The sequence below is a fragment of the Salvia splendens genome, chromosome 2, assembly GCF_004379255.2.
Source record: "Salvia splendens isolate huo1 chromosome 2, SspV2, whole genome shotgun sequence".
Lineage (NCBI taxonomy): Eukaryota > Viridiplantae > Streptophyta > Magnoliopsida > Lamiales > Lamiaceae > Salvia > Salvia splendens.
In genome coordinates this window covers 30,862,499-30,889,015 of record NC_056033.1, presented here as the reverse complement: position 1 = coordinate 30,889,015, position 26,517 = coordinate 30,862,499, and the positions used below count along the sequence as shown (strand labels likewise).

Here is a 26,517-nt window from a genome sequence, read left to right as displayed (position 1 = left end):
AAAACTCGATTTTCTACTATTTTGGACGGATTGGTGCTACATGTTTACCGTATTAATTCCTTAAAATGTGATTATTGAGCACACCACATAATAATAATAATAATAATAATAATAATAATAATAATAATAATAATAATAATAATAATAATAATAATAATAATAATAATAATACTCATTCCGTTAGTAAGATGTTGTTTAATTTTGTCATTTTGGTCCGTTCCTGAAAATTTATCCACTTTGTTTTTTTGGTAAATGGACCACACTTTCTACTAACTCTTACACTCACATTATATAAAAAAATTAATATATAAATGTGGGAATTTCATTTCACTAATTTTTTAACTCATTTTTCTTTACATTTCTTAAAATCTGTATCGAATCAAATTTAGACATATTTCATAGACGGAGGGAGTATTTGGATTATTTAATTTTTACTTATCATTATCATAGTAAAAAAGGCCAACTGAAGCCCGTGTTAAATCCATTCGTCATGCGAAAAAAAGGGCGTGTTTGATAAGTTAATAATATAAAAAGGGTGTCTTTGATAAGTTAATAGTACATGGATAGAGAATTATATATATACATTTCTAATTGTTTAATATCGTAGTAATGCTTAACTCAAAGCCCAATATAAGACAAAGGGCTCTCCTCAATCTTACTAAAATTATAACTTTAACCATGTTTATGTAACCCACTTATTTGCCAAGTTAAGCCATGTTATTTAATATACAGCAAATTTAGATAATTTCTTTTCTATCAAATAACAATAAAAAAATCTTTGCATATCTTGACATTAAGCCCGTATTCCCTATCTTGTTTTACATATCTTTTCATATCCCATCCTTTTTGTTTATCAAACGAGTCCAAAGTGTACGTGTATCTGAGGCATTGCCTTGATAGTGAAACACAGACCCTATTTTACATTTATTAATTAAGTAATTTATCAATTTGACTAAATGAATCAGTAATAATTCTGCAAACAAATTTACCATTTCAACCTTTAAAAAATGAGAATAATTAATTTGGCTTAATAATCAACTCGTTTAGAACCAAAAAGGATATTAGTCTAGTTTAAATATTTATGTATTATCTTTCCAGCAGAGAAGTGAGTAGTGACGACTAATTAAATAAGATCAGCCACGAGATTCTCATTTCAATTCCAGCTCCGCCCAGCCCAACCAAATCATGGCGGTCGGAGCTACCAGAAGAATATCAGCCGCCTCTGCCAGGGCTCACACTCGGAAATCCAACACCAAAGCTTCTTCTCAAATTTCAGGCAATCATCTCGTTTCCTCAATTTGCACGCTCTCATTTCTATTTTTTTCGTCTCGAATAATGAGTTTCGGATTACTTATCTAACTCAACAAATTATTATTGGATGCTTCCCCAATTAACATAAGCATTAGTGATTTGGTGCACTATGTAGTATATTTGAGATCCCTCAGTAGTCAATTTCACTATCTATTGTGCAATTTTCGTTTAGAGTTATGAGAAAACCTTTGCGTTTTGGTTGCATGATACTGAATGAATCCACCAATATAGTCTGATTACAAACACTCAGAACTCCATGTGTGCTCTGTTGTTATGTTTGATGAAACTTCTTATGGTAAATGATTCAGGGTTCCTCATCAAACTACTGTTAGTTGGCTTGGTGGCTTTCCTAGCTTGGGCTTATCAAGCTGTAAGGCCTCCTCCACCAAAGACAAGTGGCTTGCAAGACGGGCCTCCCGTTACAGCGCCTAGAATACAGCTCAAGGACGGGAGGTACCTGGCTTACAAAGAGTCTGGTGTGTCGAAGGATGTAGCAAAACACAAAATAGTGTTTATCCATGGATTTGATAATTGCAGGCATCATGTGTCTGCAATGACGGCTAACCTCTCCCCTGTAAGGATGCTTCCTTTCATGTTACTTGAAGAATTTCCGTTGATCAATATTTACATCACGTAGAGCTTTGTAGACTGTTTTAATTATGAACACAATTGCAGGACATTGTTGAAAGTAGAGGCATATACATTGTTTCGTTTGATAGACCTGGTTATGGAGAGAGTAGTCCTCACCCTACCCGGACTGTTAAGAGCTTAGCTTTTGACATTGAGGAGCTTGCTGATCAGTTGGGGCTAGGACCTAAATTCTATGTTATTGGATTTTCCATGGGTGGACAGGTTGTCTGGAGCTGCCTTAAGCATATACCTCATAGGTGAAATTCATTTGCGCTACTTTGTAGATTACGATATCAAGGGCTTTCCATTACTTCTATACCTTCTCTAACTGTACCAACATATTTATTTTTAAACTGAGCAGATTAGCTGGAGCTGCTCTGTTAACACCAGTTGTGAATCATTGGTGGCCTGGTTTCCCTTCAAACTTGTCTCAACAAGCATATAACATGCAGCTCAGACAAGACCAGTGGGCTCTTCGTGTCGCTCACTACTTGCCATGGCTTACCTACTGGTGGAACACTCAGAAATTATTCCCTGGTTCAAGTGTTATTGCTGTACGCCCAGAAATATTTACTAAACCAGACACAGAACTGCTTCCAAAGATTATTTCTTTGAACAAGGAGTATCGGGTAACATGTTTTACTTTCTTTTAAATTTTAATAGCAAAACATACATATGAATTGTTTGGTTACTGGTTAGTAAGAGTAAAAGTAAAAGTATGGCTATTCCATTGTGTAATTAGTTTCTTCCCCTTTCACTAAAGCCTATCAAATTTTCACTATGGCTAGCTGAATTATGAAACTTTTATTAACAGAAAAATTATAGAAATCATACACTTTCAGTCTGAGCTCCAGAGAGAGACATCAACCCTTTTAGCTGCAAATAATCTATCTTATGAAGAAAATATAAGTTCTCATAGAGCAAAACTGATCCAGAATGAGTATTGATAATTGATGTTTATATCAAGTTATATCCTCCCCTACAATTCCCTCGCTTTGAAACACTGATCGTTATAGTAGGAGTAAAGTGACTAAGTACTGATTAAAAATATTGAAGTGGTTCAGTTGACCTTGCTACATCTGGGAAATGATACCTCTCTACTGCTTCGTGTTTGTAATTGTCTCAGCAGTCACTTTGTAGGCAGTGCAGCTATATCTATCTGTATTAGTTGAATAATCTGATTAAAATGCTTGGTGCGCAAGTTTATAAAAGATACTACATAAATAAGAAATGAGGCACATATAACTCAATAAATGATGAAGTCGATGAAGCGTAATTTAGTTAGTAAGATGTTTTCCCTCCAACCATTAAGTCGGTGGTTCGAGTCACCACGGCCATGGCGGTAAATGGGAAACCAGAATTGGTCCTCTTAAAAAAACTCAATAAAAGATTAGAATCATGATATTTTTCAATAGCACCTTATGTTTGACAGTTTTTTTATTGCATATGTCTGATCTAGGATGGGTTAATTTGTCATAAAAGTAAAATACAGTAATGCAGCATTCTCTTCAACGCCAAATTGCCAAGTAAAATAGATGTCCCTCGAATTACATATCCTTCAGTCCTTCTTAAAGGGCATATAAATGCAGAAGCTTGATTCCATGTATAGTGTAATGTGTCGTCTTGTGTCATTCTACATTGTTGGTATGACAAAATATTTAGTATTTTATTTCTTCACTTCAATGTGCTTGTTAATGCTCAATTATTAATGTTTTTTCATAATTTATGTTTTTGCTTCCCTGACATGATCCAGGCAATACCAAGACAACAAGGCGAGTTTGAGTCTCTTCATCGTGATTTAATGATTGGTTTCGGGAGCTGGGACTTTGACCCATTGGATCTGAAAAATCCATTCTCGGAAGGTGGAGGTTCGGTTCACTTATGGCAGGGGGATGATGATTATCTCGTTCCCGTTACCCTGCAGCGTCACATTGCCAGCCGGCTTCCATGGATCCAATACCACGAGTTATCAGGTACTGGACATATGTTTCCATACGCTGATGGAATGGCAGACACCATTGTACAAGCACTGATTGGTTAAAAACAAAAGGTTTCCGATACCCGTTTATGTGTCCCAGCCTTGTTAATTATTGATTTTAGAGCTTCCTTTGTCAATTATTGGGGTTTAGAGCTTCCATTGCTCTCTGAATTGCATGTTGTATTTTGTCTGGATAGGATAAAAATTTGTGTTAAAAGAAGGATGAATCATGTGCAACATTGAAGTATGAATCTAGCTCAGCAGAATCCAGTGCGTGTTGAGTGTTAATGAATTGTATACAGCAAATAGAAGAATTCCATTTGAATGGATGGTTACAGATTGAAAAACCTTGCTTGGTAGCCCTAGTGATGTGGTTTAGGCAAGAATCTCCTCCTCATATTTATAATCTGCTTAATGCTCAACCCAAACGCCTTCTCCAGAAGCACATCGCTGATTCCCGAACCAAACAGAACGTTGGGAATCTTCTGCGTCCCCGGATTCTGGCTGTTGAAGCATCCGAATACAGTCGCAGGCTTTTTTCCTACGTTCATCTGGAAATGCACCAGTCCTCTCGGGAACACCATCACGTCCCCCCGCTTGATGACCTTGGCGAACACGCGGTTTGTGGAGTCCACGAACCCCGCGTACACCTTCCCGTGCAGCACGTACACCATCTCCTCGCCCTGGGGTGGAAATGCGGCGGGTTGATCCCGCCGGGCTTCAGATCCGCGCGCACCGCCGACATTCCCAGCGTGTTCAGCCCCGGGAACACGGCGTGGTTTACTGGAGAGGATGATAGCCCCGTGTCCGAGAAATTGCCGGCTGATCTGATGCCGGTAAACACGAAGTCGTCCGGCGTCGCCAGAGTCGGGTTTACGCAGGCGCTCGTCGATGATGGAATGCAGAAATCCATGACAGGGTCTGGATCGGAAGCTAGAGTGGAGACGGAGAGATACAGAAGGAGAAAACCTAGTGATTTATGCATTTTGAATTTTTATGAGTCTTGAAATGGAGGTTAGCATGTTTTTATAGATGTTGTATGCCACTTTACTACAACTCATGATAAACCTACCCAAAACAAAAAATCAACAAATTTAAATGAGAAAAATAAAGTTTAAGTGAAGAATTGATAAAAGAAGAAAACCAATAAAGTAAATTAAAAACTAAAAATCACTAATTTGATGTACGATCGAAAGGAAGCAACATTGAGCTTTTTTTGAGAAAAGAAAATTAGTGGTGGGGTTTTGCAACATTGATGATGCATAGGTGATCATGAAATAGAGGAAGTGTAGGAAGAAAATAATTATTGTTAGCTAATTATTATTTATTTGACTTTATTTAGTGGAAATGCGGTTCCATATAATTATTTCGAGCATCTGTTTTACTTCTTCACATATAGTTGCAAATGCAATTCATCAATTTTACGTAAATACTAATGCACCAATTCTTTTTTATATGTAAATCAATTATGAGAATTAGTGGGCCCGGCAACTCGAATGGATCTAATTGCATAATCAAATTGTCCGACACCAATGTTTTAAATTTTCTTACGCATTTTAATTTTTAAGTGCAAAATTTGATCCTATTCGAGTTGTACTACATAATTTGATCTTTCATTTCTACTTTCCAGTTCACGGCTTCACAGGTTTATTACATCAGCAGCCCTCATATTTAACAATCTCCAATATTTTACCATTATGAGCTATCTTACTTTCTGTCTTTCACTATTCAATTGATCGTAATGATCATAAGTCTAATTTTCAATCTTTACATATCTATACACACATAATTATTCATCCTATTTTTTGTATTTGTATGAAATGATTTCAATCTTTCACTATTCAATTGATCATAATGATCACAGATCTAATTTTCAATCTTTACATATCTACACACACATAATTATTCATCCTATTTTTTGTATTTGTATTTTCATTTCAATAAATTATATTTCAAACTAATAATGTATACTTAAAAATTAATGTAAATATGCAAAAATTCAAAGCAAATAGTCAAGAGAATTGAAACAAGTGAGAATAATATAAAAATGTTATTTCTATGACAATGATTAATACATAACAATAATGAATATCTTTATCTCTTGTCTTGTTTATTTCATGAGTGGAAGTCTGATGCTCATTAGGGCACACATCGATGATGGATTTCTTTATCTTGACTTGTTTACCTCACTGAGGAAGTCTGATGTTCATTCCAACCTACATGTGCGAGGGTGTGTTAAAATCTCTTATATCTTGTCTCACGTTGACTTGGTGATGATCATGCATCATCTATATACGTGTGGGTAATCTTCCTTCTTTATGGGGACTTTTAAGGAGGTGAGTGGCCCATTTCGAATAGGCTGGTTATTTGCATCTTCTTATACATGTGGTATATGTTACTTAATGGCTTCACGCCTTTGTTCTTTGTTCGAATTGACAACCAAACAATTCAACTTAACCAATCTCATTTTATAGGGATGTTTTTGGACATCAAGGATTATACGCGACTGTGGTCCAAAGATGAAGCAGGCCCCACGACATTTCTCTCTGATGTTGTGACCACCCAAGGAAGAGAAGTTATATGGAGCTCTACCGGTGGCTGCAGTTGCTGCCCCTAATGTGTTGGTTGCAATTCTCTAAACGGTTCTCTCCGATAAAACTTTTGTGGATAATAGAGTTTGTACATATTTGATCCTACAACTTCTTTATAAATTGCACGTTCCAAGCTCAGTAATAATTCACAGATTTGTGCTCAAACATACGAAATAACTATATTCTTACGTGCACATCTGTAGTTCGACATTCATGTCTAAGATGTTTTCTTCTTCAAGAATCCACCAATAGAAATAGAAATGGGTAGAAACGTGTTTCAGCTACACGTGTTTAAACCTGAGTTTTGTTGACATGGCTTTACTGAACATAAAATTCAAGCAAACCCACTTTCCATTTTTTTTCCAGAGCGCAAATATTGGCTGATTTCAGGTGAGTTCGAAGCCATTTCAGCCACTTTCTCCGGTAAAAAAATATCATGTTGCTATTCAACCTTATATTTCAATAGGTATTATAGTACAATATAAATTTAGATTTATTTTGAATTGTTTAAAATGTGTATGTAGCTTTATTTAGACAGAAATTAGGTTGCTTGAGAAAATAAAACTTCTCAAATGGAGGCCCAAAGCTATACAAACTTTTCGAACTATGAGTTTTTAATAATGACCAAAAGCAACCACGACACAACTTTGCCATGACTTCTAGTAGAATGTACTGCAGAGTTAGCCAATATAGGCTCATGTCGGGCTTCCTCCGTAGCATGGAGATCACCCATCTTAGTTTTCTGATGACAAAACAAGATAATATTAAGACCACAAACTTCATGAATCTAGCTAGATTGTTGAGGAAGATTATTGGAGTTAGATCATAGTCTTCAACAAGACTCATGATTGTTATGATAAAGAATGTGTTGCTAGTAGCTAAAACCAAACTCAGAGCGAGGAAACACGGCAACAGTGGAAGCGAGGAAATACGGCCACAGTGAAACCGTCTTAAACAGGCGTTTCACCCTACTAACATGTCCTCAATAATCTAATCGCGTGTTTCCGATCCTTACGCTATCGCCGCTTTGTCTAACCACCTATCATGGTTTGGGACGACAATCTAAAGTTAGTTAACAATAGAATTTAAATTACATATAAATAAGGGGTAATGGCCCGAAAATTACAAAATACAATAAAGACAAAAGCTTAAAGGATTAAGACAAGTTTAAAGGTCACTAATTGATTATATTCTAACAATAGATGTCGACGACACCGAGAACGCGCAAAAAGCATTTTATGTATCAGAACAACTTGAAATTTGCACGGCGCCACCCGACATCGATTAGGGAAAATTCTATTTTTGGTAATGCATGTTAATAGAATTCCATTTTAATGAAGGGCTTTAGTTGTATTCCGACTCAGGGAGTGACGCATAACCGTTATGCGTCTTTATTAATGAAACGCACAACTCTTATGCGTCTTCGGGTAATGACGCACAAAGCTTATGCGTCTTTGTGTAATGGCGCACAAATATTTGGCGTTTTCTAATGACGCACAACTCTTATGCGTCTTTCCTTAATGACGCATAAGTGTTATGCGTCGTTGTGGAATGACGCATAAGGGTTATGCGTCTTCTAGTCGGGTTTTAAGGGGGCAGAACACTCACATTGACAGAAGCAACGGAGAGCAAAATTCAGCGGCGATTTTCATCAAGTAAGATTGGGAAGGCTATGCACAATGTATTCAGGGGATTTTCAACAAGGAAGAACAAAGGGAAAGCTCCAACAAAGTTCACGCCATCGGGGAAATAGGTCTTTGATATGATAGGGGATGCCGTCATATGTTGGTATTTGTTTATATTGAAACAGGTTTTGGTCATATGTTGGTATTTGTTTATGTTGAAACAAGTTTCGGGCATATGTTGGTATTTGTTTATATTGACACAGGTTTTGGTCACATATTTCAGGTGAAACAATATTCATTTGACATAACAACCGTCAACAAAAGTCAATAAAAATCATAATAACTGTCGACAACATCTCATAAATGTTGATACATAAACATAGTAACTATCAAATAAGATCCATCAAATATGCCCCAAACAAAAAAATCAACAGCATTCATCCTCGAAGCCATGCCCTCTCTTGTCAGCAGTTCCTGCAATTCAACAAAAATGTCAATACAAAACATAACAGACCTCCAATACACAACTCAATGCCAAAAATATAGCAAATATATACCACGAAGTTACTGAACAACACCGGCTGAGCAATTTCTTCGGTCATGCCCCTCTATCCCACAATTTCTGCAACGGCGGGAAGCTCTCGGTTCATCTTCCTCGCGGACATCCATTTGATTATGTATCCTCATTCTTCTAACTCGGCCACGCGTTCTAGGAATCAACTGCTGAGGGGTGATGCGTAATTTCCATGAAGGTTCAACCCAATAATCTTCGTGTCTTGGTGCATCAAATGAAACTTGACCATAGTACTGTGATCTCCATGTACCTAGGTAGTAGCACTCATCTATGAGGTCAATCATAACGTGACCTCTGTCTCTAGCAACCGCACAACCATGCGAACAAGGAATTCTCCACATCTGCCACTTACCACAACTGCAACTCGAATCCAAATACTTGACTATTTGAACATTGTTGCCCTTTGACACTCCTTTTTCTATTCTTCCTCGAGTTCGGACATGGTACTTCCCTGTATCTCGGTCAATGACAGTAATGTAATGTTTTCGCCCCTTTGATTCATTCTTAGCAAGTCTGTCCCTCGCCCACGGGGTTAACTCACATTCGGTGTGTTCTATTTTTGTCTTCTTCTGCACCCACCATTGTACCGTCCTCCAAAATGTCAAATCAACCAACGCTCTAATAGGCAACTCTCTCACACCCCTCAACACGTTGTTGTAGCACTCCGACATGTTTGTTGTGGCCATCCCCACCTAAGTCCACCATCGTAGCATGGTGACCAACATTCTTTTATAATCCTATTGAGCATTCGAACCGCACAACTACTGACATCATATAGTGCTCGACGTCTTCTGCCAAATTTACGTGCCTGAGTACTGACCCCCAACTTCCATATCATGGCCTTCACATTGGGGCCCTTGTGCTTCTTCAACACATTTGCCCTCACATGGAGCAAACAAAATTTGTGGTATATCTGCGGGGCCCTTGTCATGATTTCAGACTCCATTGCATTCAAGATTCTTTTATGCAATAGGCAAACATGTCTTGTTAGCATCAAAACCACAAGCAACAAGCAACTTACCTTTAAATCTTCCTCGGAGGTGAGTCCCGTCTACTGTTAACACCGGTGCGGCCTTCTGGAACGCATGTATTGCAGGCCCAAATGTCCAGAAAACATAGTTGAACACCTTTGTACGCCTCTGACTCAACAGCTCGTTGTGCTTCCACTCAACAATTGTGCCCAGATTCTGTGACTGAAGTTCAAACATGTAGCTTGGCAACTGCCTAAATGATTCATCCCATCCACCATATACAAACTCTATAGCCATTCTCTTTGCATACCATGCCTTCTTATAACTGATTGACACACCAAATCTGTCTTGCACATCAGCTATTATTGAGAAGACCTTGAAATCGGCACATTATCGCACATGATGTCGAATCAACAGAGCAATCATTGCCGATGAAAAGTTAGCATGATCTCTGTTAGCACGATGGCCTACACAAGTATGTCGATTCTTCCACTTCCTAACTTCCCACATATCGTCATGCGACCTTTGTGTAACTGAAACCTCCCACTTACATTCCCTCGCCTTTTCAGCGTCGGTGGTGCTGACGATGCCTGCCCCTGTTGCTGTCGTTCCTGCTGGAAATTTGCATACGGCATGTCACCTTCTTAATTTGCTCTCGACGACCTTAAACTGTTTTTCCTGCCACAAACTCCGCATAGTTATAGCAGTCTTCACATGTAGCTTGGAATCAAATTTTGTTCCCAACACAATCCGATGCGGCTCTTTCTCATCCCAATACAAATTGATGTGTTCATTATCAACAACATCATCAGATACTCCAGACGGACGACTTGGTAATTCAAGAAAGAATCTCAACCCCCTAGGATTGTATTCCGGAAGTGGTTGTTCACCTTGCATAACAGGTTTACATGCTAATATCTCATCATCAGAACCATCACCATCACTGAGATCGGGGTCTGGCTCTGTCTCAGATAGTGGCGTTGGCTCATCAAGAACATCTGCAACATCTACCTCATCATTCAATCCAACACCAACATCAGCAACATCTACAACATCTCTCTGCTCATTCATACTACAATCAAAGCTCATATGCTCCACCCTCGCAGATGATGTAATACCACAGTCAAAGCTCATTTGTTCAACCCTCGCAGATGATCCAATACCATAATCAACAACTGGTGGGATTTCTGAACTCCTCACAGGTGAATACTCAACAAATAATTCAATACACCCACTTGAATTTTGAGCATTGTTGAACATAAACATCACACTTTCATCATTGCAAATCACAGAACATGTATAACTCATACCGTAAGCAAATACTATACTTTGTCTTCATAATAATTCAATTGTGTGTTGGTTCATATCTATTCTCATCGCATCACATATCATTGCTACCAATTCAGAATAGGAAACACATGAATTTAATATGATGGAGCTCCTCGTACGAGGTGGTTTATAACCAATACACATATGTGGTTAGTTGAACTACTCTACCACCCCAATACAAACTCACAAATACTTGCATGATTTCTGCATCAAAAACATTTAAAAAAAACAACAATTATGGACATTTTTCCTACAAACCCTAATTTAATAAATTGGGTAAAACTAACAAATGAAAGCAAAATAAACATGAATAATGATAAATGTAGCTAAATTGAAGAACAATTACCGGAACTTATGGAGAAAACGTTGGAAATCGATCGAAATCGCCGGAAATCGCCTACACCCGAGAGAGGAATTGAAAGTGTATTCTGTGCGCTGCTTCTGCCTTCTGCGTTCTGTTAAAACCCGAATGAAAGACGCATAAGGGTTATGCGTCATTACACTAAGACGCATAAGGGTTATGCGTCTTGAAAGACGCATAATGGTTGTGCGTCATTACGTACAGACGCATGATAGTTATGCACTTTATTAATAAAGACACATGATGGTTATGTGTTACTCTCTAAGTCGGAATAAAACTAAACTCCTTCATTAAAATGAAATTCTATTAGTGGCCTAGAACAAAAATAGAAAGAGCTCATCGATTAGGGGCTAAAAAGGCAATTTAATGTTTCTCCTATCATATTTTTTTTTTGTTTTTGACTCATCAACTAAATTCGCAAGCACCATGCGAATTTCAAGTCATTCAATGTTTTCGGTGTCGTCTACTGCTAGAACCGCATTACTTATCCAAAAAAAAAACAAGCAAAATTAGAGCTTATGTAATAAGTTTGTACCTATATTAAAACAAGAAAATATGTCTTCTTATGCTAGACACATAGGAATTGAATATAAATTCTTAGCTCCTCAAATTCAACTCTACAATGTTTTCTCTATCTTTCAACCTCTCATTCATGTTTATCGAAATGATTACATTAAATTAAATTATGATCCATCTTACGACCGTAAAAATCATAAAGAATACATAAAACACCAACCTCAACCATGGAGTGGAAAGCAAAATTTTTATATCACTACTATAGTCGAGAATTTTGTTTTCGAGGGCTCTAATGACGACCATCCTACATCTTTAAATGAGTTTTCGACTGTGGTAACCAAGTTGTAGTACATGGTACCTGACAAGAACATCACACAGTAGACTTTCATAGTCGAGGCTAATACGGTTACAAGCTCCTGAAGGGCCCAAATTGATAGAATATGACCACCACAAATGAGACCAGTAACCACTAGAATTTGGTGCAACGCTTTCTATGATCATCATCAACATCTGTAAGCCAACCGAAGTTGATCATCAAGAAATGCATCTTTTTCTTGCCACCAACCAACCAAACAATGCATACAAAATTCTTGTAACTCAAACTGCCAGGAAAATGTAACATTATCGAGGCGACTGTGTTTTAGATCCTTTTGAAACCATTTGAACGATGTCTTATTGAAGGTGTGAATGAAAGGCATGCTCATAAATTCACCCACCCTTGTCGCCAACTCTCCAAACGGAGGCCCAAAGCTCAACAAACTTTCCAAACTCTGAGTTTTGAATAATGACCCAAAGCAATCACGACACAGCCCTGCCATGCCATGACTTCCAGGTAGAATGTACTACGAAGATAGCCTATACACGCTCATGTCGGGCTTCCTCCGTAGCATTGAGATCACCCAAGGTGCGAGCAGCATGACACGCTGCACAACATCCCAATGCTGATTTTCACCAAATCCATCTTTTTGTTGAATTGCATTCTCTCTCTGATTTTCTAATAATGAAACAAAAGAATATTGAGACCAAAAACTTCGTGAATCTAGCCAGATTGTTGAGGAAGATTATTGGAGTTAGATTGTAGTCTTCAACAAGGCGCGTGGCTTCTATGATAAAGAAGACCAAACTTTTGTGTCGGAATGACTCGAAATCTGCACGGTACGATGGATTTTGGTCATCCGACATCATTTAGGGGAGAAAAAGACAATTAACTGTTTTTACAGTCATATTTTTAATTTCCTAGCTTTTAATTCCCCAACTCGATTGGCAAACACCGTGCAAATTTCAAGTCATTCCACGTTTTCGACGTCGTTGGCGTCCCAATCTAATTGACATGTTTCTTAAAATGGAAAAAACATTCTCTTTATCTTATTTTATTCTCTCTCCACTGAACTCACAAAACAATACTTCTACATAAAATTCCGAGGAAAATAGAAAATACTCCACTTAGAGTGGAATGAATGAATATAAATTACTACGGTTATTTTGTTTACAGAATAGTGTAATAATATCAAATTATTTGAGAATTAAATGAGATAATTAATGGATGAATATAAATTATTATTGTGTTTACAGAATATAGTAGTATAATCATGTCAAATTATTTGAGCATTAAATGAGATAATTAAAGTATTATTAGTCTTGATAGCCATATTTACTTAAATGTCATAGCCATATTTACTTAAATGTCATTTTATGGATGGCTACACTGTGGCTAGCAGTGGCTGCATAGATTTATGGTAAGATGTAACTATTTCATCTCCATCTTTAAGTTAGAAATTATTTGAATATAAATTTACGAAAATAGTTTGGGTGAAGTTATGTTTTCTTTTTTTGCCGAAGTAAGTATTACACTTGAACTTTTACATGTATATAGGGGAGAATAGTACTAATACTTATTGATAGTTTTGACATTTTCAGGTTCTAACTATAAAAGAAGAGTGTTCAAGATATTCCTAACTATATAAGGAGAGGGTTCGACATCCATTGTTTCAATCTTCATCCCCGTTCACGTGCTGTGTGCCCTGGCAGCTCTACAACAAGGTCGTGGTAGAGGGATTTGCAAAGAAATGAACTCAACATATCAACTTAGATTTTTTGCATCTATCACCAAGAAGATTTCCCAGAATGGAGGGAGGATGAGAAGATGTCATCTGCTGCATTTTTCAGGTTAGTTATGTGGTTATCTAGAATCATCATCTGTAGCAGCTACCTGCAGCTCCGCATGCAGAGATTAGAACAAATTAAGGAGAAATGAGCAAATTAAGTCTGATGATAATAACAGCAAGCTAGCTACCTTAGTATAGGAAGGCAGTTTAGGGATCTAAAGTATGTTGCTGTTTGAAGGCATTAAGTTATGCGATTTGCAACAGATATGGAGATGAAGCGAATCAAGGAAGTCTGACAATAATTACAGAAAGCTACATAGTATAGGAAGGCAGTTTAGTAATATAAACTCTCTTCCATCTTAGACTATTGGTGATTGAAGGGATTAATTTATAAGATTAGCAACAAACAATGGAGAAACTAAGCGAATTAAAGAAGTCGGCAATAGTTACAGCCAGCTACATTCTATTGAAACGGCGGTTTATGAGTCTCAAGTATCTTGATCTTACATACTGGTGACTGGAAAAACCAATATCTTGAGGCAACAATCAGAGGTAGTAATAACAGCGGAGTTAGAATTTATCGAAAGCCCTTTAACCCCAACCAAAACAATCTAGTGATGATGTGAAGTTAAATAAAGGGTTTCAGATGAAAACCGTATTTTGTAGATACCAAAGTTGAGAACAAGAATGAATAGTTGGAAGCATTAAACCATAGCACTCTCATATCTATGTCCTGATGCAATGAGCTTTGATCTTTTGATGAGAGATAAGAAAGTTGCATACCTGAGGATTTAGACATTGCATCCGATTATGATTTCATCCTGTACATGAAGATGATATTAGCAATAGTGTCTCAAATTACTTTTCAAGGGAACAGGAAAATAAATCTTAAGAAGCTGGTTGTCTGGTTGATATTGATCGCAAGAACTCACTAACAATGCAACAGATGAGGTGATAAATATAAGATTGAATGTAAAAGATAGCAGACCTCTAATATCCCTGGATGTAGCACAACAATACCAAGAACACGGCAAAGAAGCCTGTTGTATATAAGCTCATTTATAGTACCATCTCCATTCATCCAAGGCAACAGGGGTCTCTACATATCCTATATGAATAAGTACTACAGCATTCAAGATTTTCTACTCTAGTCACTTTGGTTAAGTAACTTCAGAGAGAGGATCTGTGACGTATATGGGACAATTTAAAATTGTGCTGTGTGTCCTTCAATGTAATTGTAACTGATCTTATCCTCAGAGTTGGCCAAATTCCCCCTCTGATTATCAGGATGAAGAGGTGAAGGCTCGCCGTTCTTTTTTTTTTCCTTTGCGATTTGAGATGATGAGCAACACGATCATCTATACTGGTCAAGAAATATTAGGATCGATACAGAATCAACCACATGTACTGAATTATATGCATTGACCTGCATTTGAGATGCAATGCAAGGCATCAAAATCAAGAATGATGCCCTCCCCCTCCCACTGTCAGATGATAATGAAACACAAAACCCGCAGAGGAGCAGCTTCAAAGGAAAGCAAACCTTTAACGCTAGCCCAAATGCTTCAAGTACATCGATAATAACTTCTAATTTTTCTCCTCAGGAAAGGATATTGATGGTTTTTAGTAAATGGAATATGCAATAAAGGGTAAATGTAGAAGAAATATGATCTCAGTAGAGTATCCAAGAGTAAAGTTGCATACCTTTAACGTTCAGAACTTTTTGGATCCCTTTCATGCTCTAACCGTTGTCACCAGACAGACTATTTACTTCATAAAAACATGAAGAAAATAGATGCTTGACATAGTCCGCCACAGCTTGCAATGGAGATTCACTACGCTGGAAAGCTTCCAATGTCCATTCTTCTTTATCAGGCATATATCTCCATGTTAAACATTTCTGCAGACAACCCACTTAATATAAGTCCATTGAAGCCCTGTCAAAACTAGATATTAACTTGTTTGAATCATCTACGAGGTGGCCAATTACCTTGAATTCCATTTCTCCCAGATGAAAGAGTATTTCCCTGCTTTCAACCCATTGAAGCTTCGTGAAATATCTCAGAAGACACTGCAGATACCTGCAAGTACAGCTTCTCTGTTTCTAGCTAGATACACACACAGGCATTAGGCAAACACTTGCAGATACAGTGTATATTTATAGCTAGCATAACATGAGTAACCCTAGTACTTCAACTGTACGTGCAAGTACAGCTGCTCTGTTTCTTGAGTTTCTTACAGATTAATAAATCGATAGGTCTAATCCTCCTTGCCATATCAAATATATACTACTCCTCCAATACTAGTTTCCATGAAAAAGCACTTACATTTATATCTCGTTTCATCATATAAATCTCATTCAGGAATTATAGCCTCTGATACTTGCAATTCAGAGAACTGATTAAGTAGATATATACAATTAAATATCATGCTATGTCAGCATGATTCTGGCTACAGCCCAAAAACTGACAGCAAACCAAAAATATGACAATACAATGAGGATGGTGAATAGATAGATTTAATAGATGAACAACGCCGCATAGAGAAAATATGTTACAGTGCTGGCACTGATACCTTCACTAAATATCCTTTTGAATATGCTTTTTCTTTCTGGTTTAACAATTGGAACCTTTTGGGATTTCACCATTTAAAAGTAAGTTCGAAAAGAAATCTTACAGTTATATCATTATTATTTTCCAGTGTAAAATACCTGCATTTTAGCATACAGTTTCACAAAAGGCTCACTGAGTTGCAAAAGATACTAATTTGACCCCTTAAAATGTGTATCTCTCTTAACATCATGGTTTATTATTGAAGATAAGAATGTGATAGTTGGACCTGTATATCTGCATTGCTATTCACAATTGGAAAGACCCATATTACTCTAGCTGTAAAGATGAAAATTAGCTAGTTAAAGTTATTGGATAGTGTGTATAAAATGGCTCCATATACAAATGCAGCATGTATTACTGAGTATAGACCCTCATAAAGTAAAAGGGCTCGAGTGTGCGTAACTGAAACAGAATGAAGGAAACTTTTCCCTGCACACATATGTATCAGCATACATATGCATATACATGTATACAACAAACTTGATAAATAAGCAAACAAGCATAGTATGCGAAACTTCTTCATGAATGCAGAAACAGATCATTCTTCGGTTAAGAATAATGATGCGAAGAAACATCATTAAAAGCAAACATGACCTGATCTTGTCCAGAAAAATATCAATCAAAATACAACTGTTCTCAGTCAAAAAATTATCCGGGAAAGACCAGATCAGAGTAAATGAAAAATCTGCAGTGAGGATCTTTGCCTGCTTCTGTAGCCAATAACAGATAAGCTCGGATAGCGTAAAATATCTCTATTCATATTCAAACTGAACCTCCACATGCAGGTACTTCCTCATGAGTCTCACAATAGCTGAAGTAAAGTTGGCCAATGTGTGGCATTCTTCGTGAGTTTTGGTCTCAGACACGACGCCATGTATAACCAACTTCTTAAGATGAGGGCATCTTTCCAGAAGTCCTGAAACCCATGCCGAGAACAGGTCATTAATTACTGTCCACCCAAGTTCCAAGACAATCACATTGTCCAAAACAAAAGAACCTTGTAAGCCATACTGAAGAGCTGCCTCTCTTAGATCATAATTCAAGGACAGATGACTCAATAAGGGAAAGCATGAAGAGATGGTTTCTACATCCACAAACTCTTCCTCATCATCAAATACAACACCCCATAACCGAAGCTTTTTCAACTTGGATGATCTTGAGATCATATGAAGGAACTTCGCCCACATGATCGTAAAATTGCTCACATCAACAATCTCCAGATTTTCGGCACTCTCGCCAATATCAAGATGGATGACACTAACATCATCGATCTTTAGAAATCTCAACATCCCTTTACCAACAAGCTCAAAGACTTCAAGTGTACAATCTTTCAAGTGCAACTTTTCTAAGCTATCAGCCTCCAATATAAACTTATCCAAACTGATTGCCTCAACATAAACATCCTTTAATGAGTGGCTACTCAAATCCATTGTGGCCTGTGGATCAGACATGACAATATCTAGACTGATCAAGATCAAGTATTCAATTTTCGGACAGGCATTAAGCAGGAGACTCAGATCCAAGGCAGATATGCTGACATAACTCAAGGAAAGTGATTTCAAGCTGGGGAATTTTTGATAACTAGGCTCGACTCCAGTAATTGTATTGTGTGCTAAAGCCAATACTTCAAGCTTCTGTCGACCACACTTCTCAAGCATGTTGATGTTAGGTTGTGTTCTCACATTATAATGTAGCTGACGTATGGTTTCACGAGTGTACATGAGCCAAGCGATAACAGGGGCGGCAGAGAACTCATCTACATCATCCATTATTATTGAAAGGCACTGCAGTCCTTTGGTCTGGAATATGGTTTGAGTGATAATTATTTCCAGTCTACTGGTGGAATATTCATGATACAAAGGCCAATCGTTGGGATTAAATGTTAGAGTGTGGAGATGATTCCTCCAAGCCTCATGCCATTTCCGGCAAGTTGCCGATGCAATCACAACATCACGAGCAGCTCCAAGACATGATAGAATGTTTCCAACAACCTCAACTGGAAGAGACTCCATATCCAATCAATCAAATTACTGCAAAACAGAGGGCCTAAAAATTGCTGAAATTCGCCAAATTCAATCAAAACACTAATCCAATTCCAGAAAATGGCTACTACGGTACTCCAAACACAGTATCTGATTTCACAGCCACAAATCGAAATCCTCACAGCCGGTCGAATCCAGAAAGAAGATGCCAAACCTAAACGCAGTGAATCGTAATTTTATAGTGCTTTAGAAATCTCCGGCAATCTATAAGCACTAAAATCCCAAACGACAAACCTCGAATCCTTCAGTTGAGCAAACGTTCCGATTCCAACCGAATAACCAACACCATCAGAAGTCTTTCAGAAACATCAACTTCACAAAGTTCGTCCAAATCATTGAATCAAACACCTGAAATGACGTAATGAACAGATTATATAACAGATATGCAAAAGAACACTGAAAATAGCCGATAGGCATAAGTCAGAAACACGCGCCATTACCTAAAGAATCCGCCGCTGATTAACGCGAAAAGTAATATTGTTAAACGGAGATGGTATTGATCGGCGCAATTAGATCGTATGCATAAATCAGAACGACAGATTTGGGTGAAGATGAGAGAGGCAGGGAGTGGAGAAGAAGGGAATGAATCTGATTCGCTGAAAGTCGAGGGAGAAGGAGAAGATGTGATGTGATACACCAGAGTGCGACGGCGTTGAATATCACGTTTGGGCATCCACAGTGGTTTTCGCCCGGCCATAGCCCAGCCATAGCCTAGCCACAAACTCCTCCATCAGCACTAAAAATCCTCCTGCCACATCATCAAAACAAGCAAATAGCTCAGCCACAGCTCAGCCACATCATTCAAAATTATATAAAACAAATAATAAACAATCACACAAAATACGGAATTAAATTTACGCCACAGATACGGGAAAATGCAACAATTTTATTTAAATTTTAAATAAATTACATTCTAAAAAATTACATAAATTTAAATAAAAACTAACGTCTTGCAATCCTCCGCGCCCACAACTCTTCAATTAAATCATTTTGGAGTCGAATATGGGCATCCGTCTGACGCATGTCGGCAAGTGCTTGAAGGAGGGCTTCTTCATCGTGAGGTACTCCACCTCGTACGTTGGAGGCGGCGACGTCGTGGCTTGGACCGGCTTCATTATCCTCGTTGGTCCAATCAGTCAGTTGTACACCTTCATCTTCGACAATCATGTTGTGCATGATAATACAAGCGTACATTATATCAGCAATGCAGTCGACATGCCACAAACGCGTTGGACCCCTAACCGCCGCCCATCGAGACTGGAGCACACCAAATGCGCGCTCCACGTCCTTGCGCACCGACTCCTGCCGTGCCGCAAAGTAGGCATTCCTCTCATCTGATGCGCATCGGATCGTCTTCACAAACACGGGCCACCTAGGGTATATCCCATCGGCCAAGTAGTAGCCCATATCATGTCGGTTGCCGTTGGCGACAAAACTGATGGCCGGCCCGACGCCCTGGCACTGCTCGTTGAAAAGGGGCGACGAGTTGAGGACGTTGAGGTCGTTGTTCGACCCGGCTATCCCAAAATACGCATGCCAAATCCACAGCCGGTAATCAGCTACGGCCTCGAGGATCATCGTGGGATTCTTTCCCTTATAGCCGGTCGTGTAGAACCCCTTCCAGGAAGTGGGACAGTTCTTCCACTCCCAATGCATACAATCTATGCTGCCTAACATTCCCGGGAACCCATGCTTCTCCCCGTGCATCTGCATCAGATCCTGACAGTCTTGGGGGGTAGGGCTTCGAAGGTATTGATCACTAAATATTTCAATCACGCCCTCACAGAAATACTTCATACATTCCAGGGAAGTCGTCTCACCGATGTGGAGGTACTCGTCCCACATGTCTGCCGCGCCTCCGTAGGCCAGCTGCCGGATTTCCGCAGTGCACTTTTGAATAGGTGTGTGGCCGGGTTTGCCAGCCACATCGTGCCTGAAGCGGAAATACATATATCGCTGCTCCAAGGCGTTAACAATACGCATAAACAGGGCTCTGCTCATCCTAAAACGTCGCCTGAAAAGGTTGGCGTTGAACCGCGGCTCCTATGCGAAGTAGTCTTCGTATAGGCGCTGATGTGCAACTACGTGATCACGACCAATCGCTTGTCGGCGATGGACAACTGGCCGAGGTCGAGGTACCGCCGGCTGCAAGGCGCTTTGCATCCATTGGTCTATCCCGCGGTTGGTATATGCCTCAAGCGCTTCGGCCATTCGACGTTCGTACTCCTCAGCGTCCCCCCCACTACCTCGACTACTACCACCCGCGTTAGTCATTTCTCGGTGTTGATCTTGTACAGAAATTAAGATAGAGAGAGTGCTCGTTAATACAAGTGGTGCGAATGAAAATGAAGTGCAAATCGCGTATATATAGTGTTTCGAAAATTAAAAAAAAAAACCGCTGGGCTATGAGCTGGGCGATCCGGGCGCTGCAATGGCGCCGAGCGGATCGCCCAGCGCATAGCCCAGCGGTTTTTGACCGCCTAGCGCTAGGCGAAATTCATTTCCGAAAAACCGCTCGGCGGTTTTCGGCTCCTGCAATGGTTCGCCTAGCGACCGCCTAGCGCCGGCGCTCGGCTAGGCGGTGTGCTAGGCGCCATTATGGATGCTCTTAAGGAAGTGGCGCACACTGTACATCCACCAAAATTAGGTTGTATTTCATCATTTGCAATTATTCATTCATATGCCACCGCTTAAGTTTACCAATGTGCTTTAATTAAATAATTAATTTTGAGATCATATTGTTATTGTAAACGCTGATCATAAATAATGATATAAATTTTAGAAATTAGTGATATAGCTATGTCAAGATTACTGCAATCAATATTAAAAATGATACTTTACCTACCTCTTGTGCGAGTTTTAAGAATACTGAAAAAAAAAGAATTGAAAACTTATAATATACTCCATACTAAAAAAACATAATAATTTTATTATTTTGGGTCGTTCCCTAAAATTATAGTACTTAGTCTAAATATGAAAAGTTTTAAACCAATCACACAATTCCACAATCAACTAACACTACTTCCACTATTTTTTTCCCATCTTTTGTTTCTTCTCATCTCTTTCTTATTTTATTAATTGCATATTAAAATTTATACTATTTATAAATTTGTTTATTTTTTTAAGACGAAGAGAATATGTTTTATATATTAATTTTATAATGAAATAAGTGCGTGTGAAATAGGAAATCCGCTTATCTCAAATGAAAAAAATGGGACAATAGGACTTTCAATTGCAAACCTTTAGAGCATCCACATTAGCGTGGACATCCCAACGGACTAGCACTAGGTCATCTCAAAAACACCTTCTGCCACGTCACTAGGACATCCCAATGCATTGCTACATCATTAGGACATCCCACTGCACAATAAATGACAAGTACTAGGACTAGCCGACGCCCTAGCAATAAAATAAATTGAAAATACGATTAATTCATTTTAATTGTTGGTGTTTATCAAATATACAAAAAAATGAAGTGCAATGAGTTGTAAATATTGAGTATAAATAAAAAAATAAAAAAAATAAAAAAATGAGACGTCCTACCTCTTGTGCGTCACCAGCCCACAATAGCGGATGAGCGCACGGACAAGGAGACGGACATCCGCCTTTTACGACGGACGAGCTCTCGTCCTTCTGGCTAGTCGGTCTGCTGCTCGCCGCCCACAATAGTGGACTAGCACACGGACTAGCGGCTAGTCCGCGTGCTAGTCCACCATTGTGGATGCACTTAATTATGGCAAACGGAGGGGTGTATACCGTGTATTTGATACTTTCAAAAGGTTGAATACTCAAAACTTTTAATTAATCCATCAGTCTAAAAAAATAAGGACACTTGGAATTGCCCGAGAATAAATGTATAATAGGTAAAGCAAAAAACATGAGAAGAATGGTAGTTAACAAAATAGGGTTAGTAGATAGTATGGCTCGTATTATTATTACACCCTCCATTTTTCATTAATTGTTCACTTTTGTCATTTTTGTCTGTCCCTTATTAATTGTCAACTTTCAGTTTTTTTACCATAAATGGTAAGTAGACCACACATTCCACTAACTCATTTCATTCACATTTTATTATAAAACTAATACTCCCTCCGTCCCCAAAGAGTATGCACTTTGGGTTCGGCATGAGTTTTAATGCATTATTGGTAAAGTAAGAGAGAGATAGATAGAGAAAGTTTTTAAGTATTGTTAGTGGAGAATGAGTCCCACCTCATTAGAGAGAAAATAGTTTTCAAAATTGAATGTGCATACTCTTTAAGGACGGATGAAAAAGGAAATAGTGCATACTCTTTGGGGACGGAGGGAGTATATAAAAGTGAGTCTCATATTCCACTAAAATTTTCAGCCCAATTTACTTTACATTTCTTAAAATCCGTGCCGGAACCAAAATGGACAATTATTAGGGGACAGAGGGAGTAGTGTTAATGGTGGAATATAGTAGTATAAGTTGTAAACAAATTAACGCATATGGATAATGAGCCAGAGATAACTTTTCATAAATGAAAATGAGATATTTTTATGAGACTGGTGAAAAATGAAAGTGTCCTTATTTTTATGGGCGATGCATTGTAATGTTTAACCCTAGAAGTAGGGATTTGATCATTTAATTTGGTCGGACCACGGCAGTAATAAGTATCCACAGAATGCACAAACACACCTCGGCCAGATCTGCGAAAAACATGCTGGAATTTCTTCTTGTCTGCTTGAATTCTCACACAAAATGATTTGCTTGTGATGCAGTTGTTTATCAACGTTATCCAATTCTTGATTTTGTGATTATTTTGGATATTTCAAGTCAAATAAATTCCTAAAGAAGAAAGTGAGCTGTACACTTTCAAATCCTAATCAGTGGGGAACTTCAAAACTTTCATGTAAGATTATAAAACCATGCAAATTAAATTTTTCCAAATTAGTTCTGAAAAGAACGAAACAATAGCATCTTGCAACTTATAATCCTGGTAAAAAGTTGCAGCTCAGCTACACTTTTGTAATATAAAAGCTAAAAAATAGAGAATTAACAGTAATATATGACTCAGATAACCAAATAATGATGCACGAAAGCAAATGAAAATTATTAAAGTAATAAAAAGCCTTAGCTTTCTTCGCTGTGTATAAGCATAACACCATGTTCTATGAGCTAATCCATCCAAAGCTGTATGGTCGCTTTTCCAGAAATTATTGCTTCATCTTTGTTTAACGCTTGTTATGCCGGCCTTTGAATCGTAAACTTCATTACATTTACATGGTTATGGTAAGGAAAATGTGGTGATAAATTTGGTACCAAACTCAGGGGAGAAGTTTGATTGCCTGGCCCAGCCCCATTCTATTTCTAACAGTAATGAATAAATATAGGTGAGATGATGCGGACAAATCATTTTTATGTGTAGTATATAACAACTGCTCGGGTACACGAAATCATTCTGCCTGTTAGTTTTTGCATATCTGTAAGCAGACAGAAATGGATTAATAAATACTTACATGTATTTGCAACAATTTTAAGATGGGGTCGTTTTCTGTCTCCGGGTCTACTTCTAATGATGCCATCAAGAGGTCCCACGCAGCCATACAGTAACATTGATCCATTAAGATTTCCCATATATTCTAAATTCAAGGATGCAATTTCCTCTCTGCAATAGACAAAAAAAAAATTACTATAATGTTATCTGCTAGATGAAATATTCAGACTTAGATATTTCAGGGATTCCACTCACTTGGGGGAGATGTAGACATTCATTAAGCCCTTATTTCTCCACAAATAATGCCTCGGTTAGTCATCGAGTCTAGGCTTAGCTTATTCGGAACCTAGAATTTTCTATTTTTTGGTATTTTTTGAGGAACCTAGACATCCCAATTTGTCAGGCAGCATTTTTCACTTGTTAAGGGAAGACCTTTAGAATGGCATCTTAGAACAAGAGACAATGATAAAGCCCCTAACAAGGGTCTGGCAAAAGAATTTCATTCAACGGGACTGAGAGCATAGTCACTTGAAAACCCTTTTACCACTAGAAGAAAGAAATAGAGTTCCTCACAGAAAACAGAACTTAATGAGCAATAAAAACAGTTTAAGCAACAATGAAACACTTAAGAACAGATTTCAAATGAGTTGATCTTAAGCATCAAAATACAAATCCAAATAACTATATGCATCTTCACTTTCTAGATTAACATCTCAAAATAGAATTTAACATGAAAGCGTTTATTAAAGAAGGAATTATGGAAAGAAAAAGGTACCGCTGCATTGAAGCACCCTGCTTTCGTTGGCATTAGAACATAGCATCTCTTTAAGACAGACGACAAATTTTTCTTTCTTGTGTAGCAGTTTATCACCAGAAAACTTAGCTTCTAACTTCTAGCCAATATTAGACTGCACATAAGTTGTGTACTTTATATGTTGCTATGTCGTGCTACCACATATTGACTTCTTATTTGCATTATGTGTTACCTGACTACCAAATGAGTCACAGATGGCCAATGTACTACCTGGATATGGATATAGAGGGCAAGGTGATTTTCAATTCCTAAAGATGATGGTGGAGGAGATTGAAAGGGGGGATTATACACCAGGTTCAACTTTCAGAAAAGAAAGTGAGCTATATGTTTATGAGAAGTTCCGTTCAATGTTTGGTCGAGTTCATTCAGACCGTCTTCTCAAGTTAAGGCTCCAGATCCTTAACAGAAAATACAAAGACTTCTCAGAGATGATGAACAAGCCGGGAATTTCGTGGGACATGAAAAAGAATGTTGTTTCTGGCAACGAGCAACTGCTGAGGGCAAAATACAAGGTACTAGCTGCTCTTTCATCTATTTATCATGTAATCCCCAACTTTTTTTCCTTTAATCTGATGGAAACTGAAGAAACCAACAGATTACAATATGAAAAGAACATCTTACTAATCCAGCTAACATGATGCTTCCTTTCCCGCACCGATGCAGGAACGGGAATTACAATGGAGAAAAACACTTTGACCTCATGTGCCAAGTCTTTGAAAGTGGAGTGAAGTTCAACTAAGGAGAACAAGTTTTCTACACCAGATGCTTTGGGCTGACCAAAATAATTGTCATCTTAGACGAGTTTATGTCCTGTTATTGGCATTGCAAACTCGACAGACTTAAATTTCCATGGATATGAATGCTTAAACAGTTTCAAAATTCAAATATCATACAAGCTTATCATTTTTCTTAGTTTGAACTAACCGCGGTGCTGTTTTTAGCAACAGCTAAGTTTTCATATCAACAATTGCATCCTAGAAAATGGAAGGACGCATCTACAGAAAACTCAATTGAAACAAATCTAATCGTATCAAACACGCCAAAAGAAAAGGTGAAATCGCAGTAACTTGAAATAGAATAAGGATTCAGATCAACTTTAAATCCATACCATATCGATTGCTTCGCGCGGTGAATTCACGGCTTCGGCGACGCGAATTTGTTGCGGGGGGGAGTTGCATATTGCATATTGCAACAAATTAATTTCCCGGAAGATCGAAATAGCTTTAAAAGTTTAAATATATACGACGGTGATTTGGCCTCTGCCCTCTTAGCATTATCATTAAAATATGTACTACTCCATGTTTTGTTTATTTCCGTGAATTTGGGTAATTTTGAAAGATTCCGATTGCTTCACAGATCACAACATGGCAAAATACTCAACTGAGAGAAAATAGAATGTAGGTTATCTAGAAGGAGAAATTTTGGAATAAGAGGTTAAATTCGCTAAGCTTTTGTAATTAGGGATTCAATTCGCTGACCTTTCGTAATTTGAGATCGAAGCATGCTTATTCTTCAGAATAAGGGATTTATAATATTTTATCTTATTTATGTTCTTTTTTAATATTATTTCCCTCTAACCATTTATCAATTGCCTAAATTACC

At 38.0% G+C, this 26,517-nt stretch overlaps 2 protein-coding genes, 1 long non-coding RNA gene and 1 pseudogene across 12 annotated transcripts; 1 reads left to right on the top strand and 3 right to left on the bottom strand.

The window, feature by feature from the left end:
• Nucleotides 1-1,101: 1,101 nt before the first annotated feature.
• LOC121792172 lies at nt 1,102-4,266 on the top strand. The gene is made up of 5 exons (XM_042190014.1): nt 1,102-1,276; nt 1,620-1,885; nt 1,987-2,198; nt 2,303-2,570; nt 3,695-4,266. The coding sequence occupies exons 1-5, from the start codon at nt 1,186-1,188 to the stop codon at nt 3,980-3,982; spliced, it is 1,125 nt and encodes a 374-aa protein (XP_042045948.1). The 5' UTR covers nt 1,102-1,185; the 3' UTR covers nt 3,983-4,266.
• Nucleotides 4,173-4,961, bottom strand: LOC121792173 (annotated as a pseudogene).
• Nucleotides 4,962-13,690: 8,729 nt separating this feature from the next.
• On the bottom strand, nt 13,691-19,304 carry LOC121792171 (F-box/LRR-repeat protein At1g67190-like). 8 transcript variants are annotated; one of them, XM_042190011.1, is made up of 5 exons: nt 19,086-19,303; nt 15,982-18,993; nt 14,980-15,891; nt 14,775-14,812; nt 13,691-14,095 (listed from the first exon to the last, which is right to left on the bottom strand). In XM_042190011.1, exon 2 carries the CDS (start codon nt 18,613-18,615, stop codon nt 17,356-17,358), a length of 1,260 nt encoding a protein of 419 aa, XP_042045945.1. In that variant the 5' UTR covers nt 18,616-18,993; nt 19,086-19,303; the 3' UTR covers nt 13,691-14,095; nt 14,775-14,812; nt 14,980-15,891; nt 15,982-17,355. The 8 variants fall into 8 exon arrangements, with proteins under 8 accessions (XP_042045945.1, XP_042045946.1, XP_042045947.1 ...); XM_042190012.1 differs by having other exon boundaries at nt 15,696-15,891; XM_042190013.1 differs by having other exon boundaries at nt 13,691-15,891; nt 15,982-17,519; nt 17,601-18,993; nt 19,086-19,304.
• Nucleotides 19,305-23,673: 4,369 nt separating this feature from the next.
• Nucleotides 23,674-26,285, bottom strand: LOC121764411. Of its 3 annotated transcripts, XR_006042564.1 has the most exons (3): nt 26,024-26,285; nt 24,357-25,725; nt 23,674-24,272 (listed from the first exon to the last, which is right to left on the bottom strand). It is a non-coding gene; the product is annotated as an uncharacterized LOC121764411 (long non-coding RNA). The 3 variants fall into 3 exon arrangements; XR_006042562.1 differs by lacking the exon at nt 24,357-25,725; XR_006042563.1 differs by lacking the exon at nt 26,024-26,285 and having other exon boundaries at nt 24,357-26,016.
• Nucleotides 26,286-26,517: the final 232 nt, after the last annotated feature.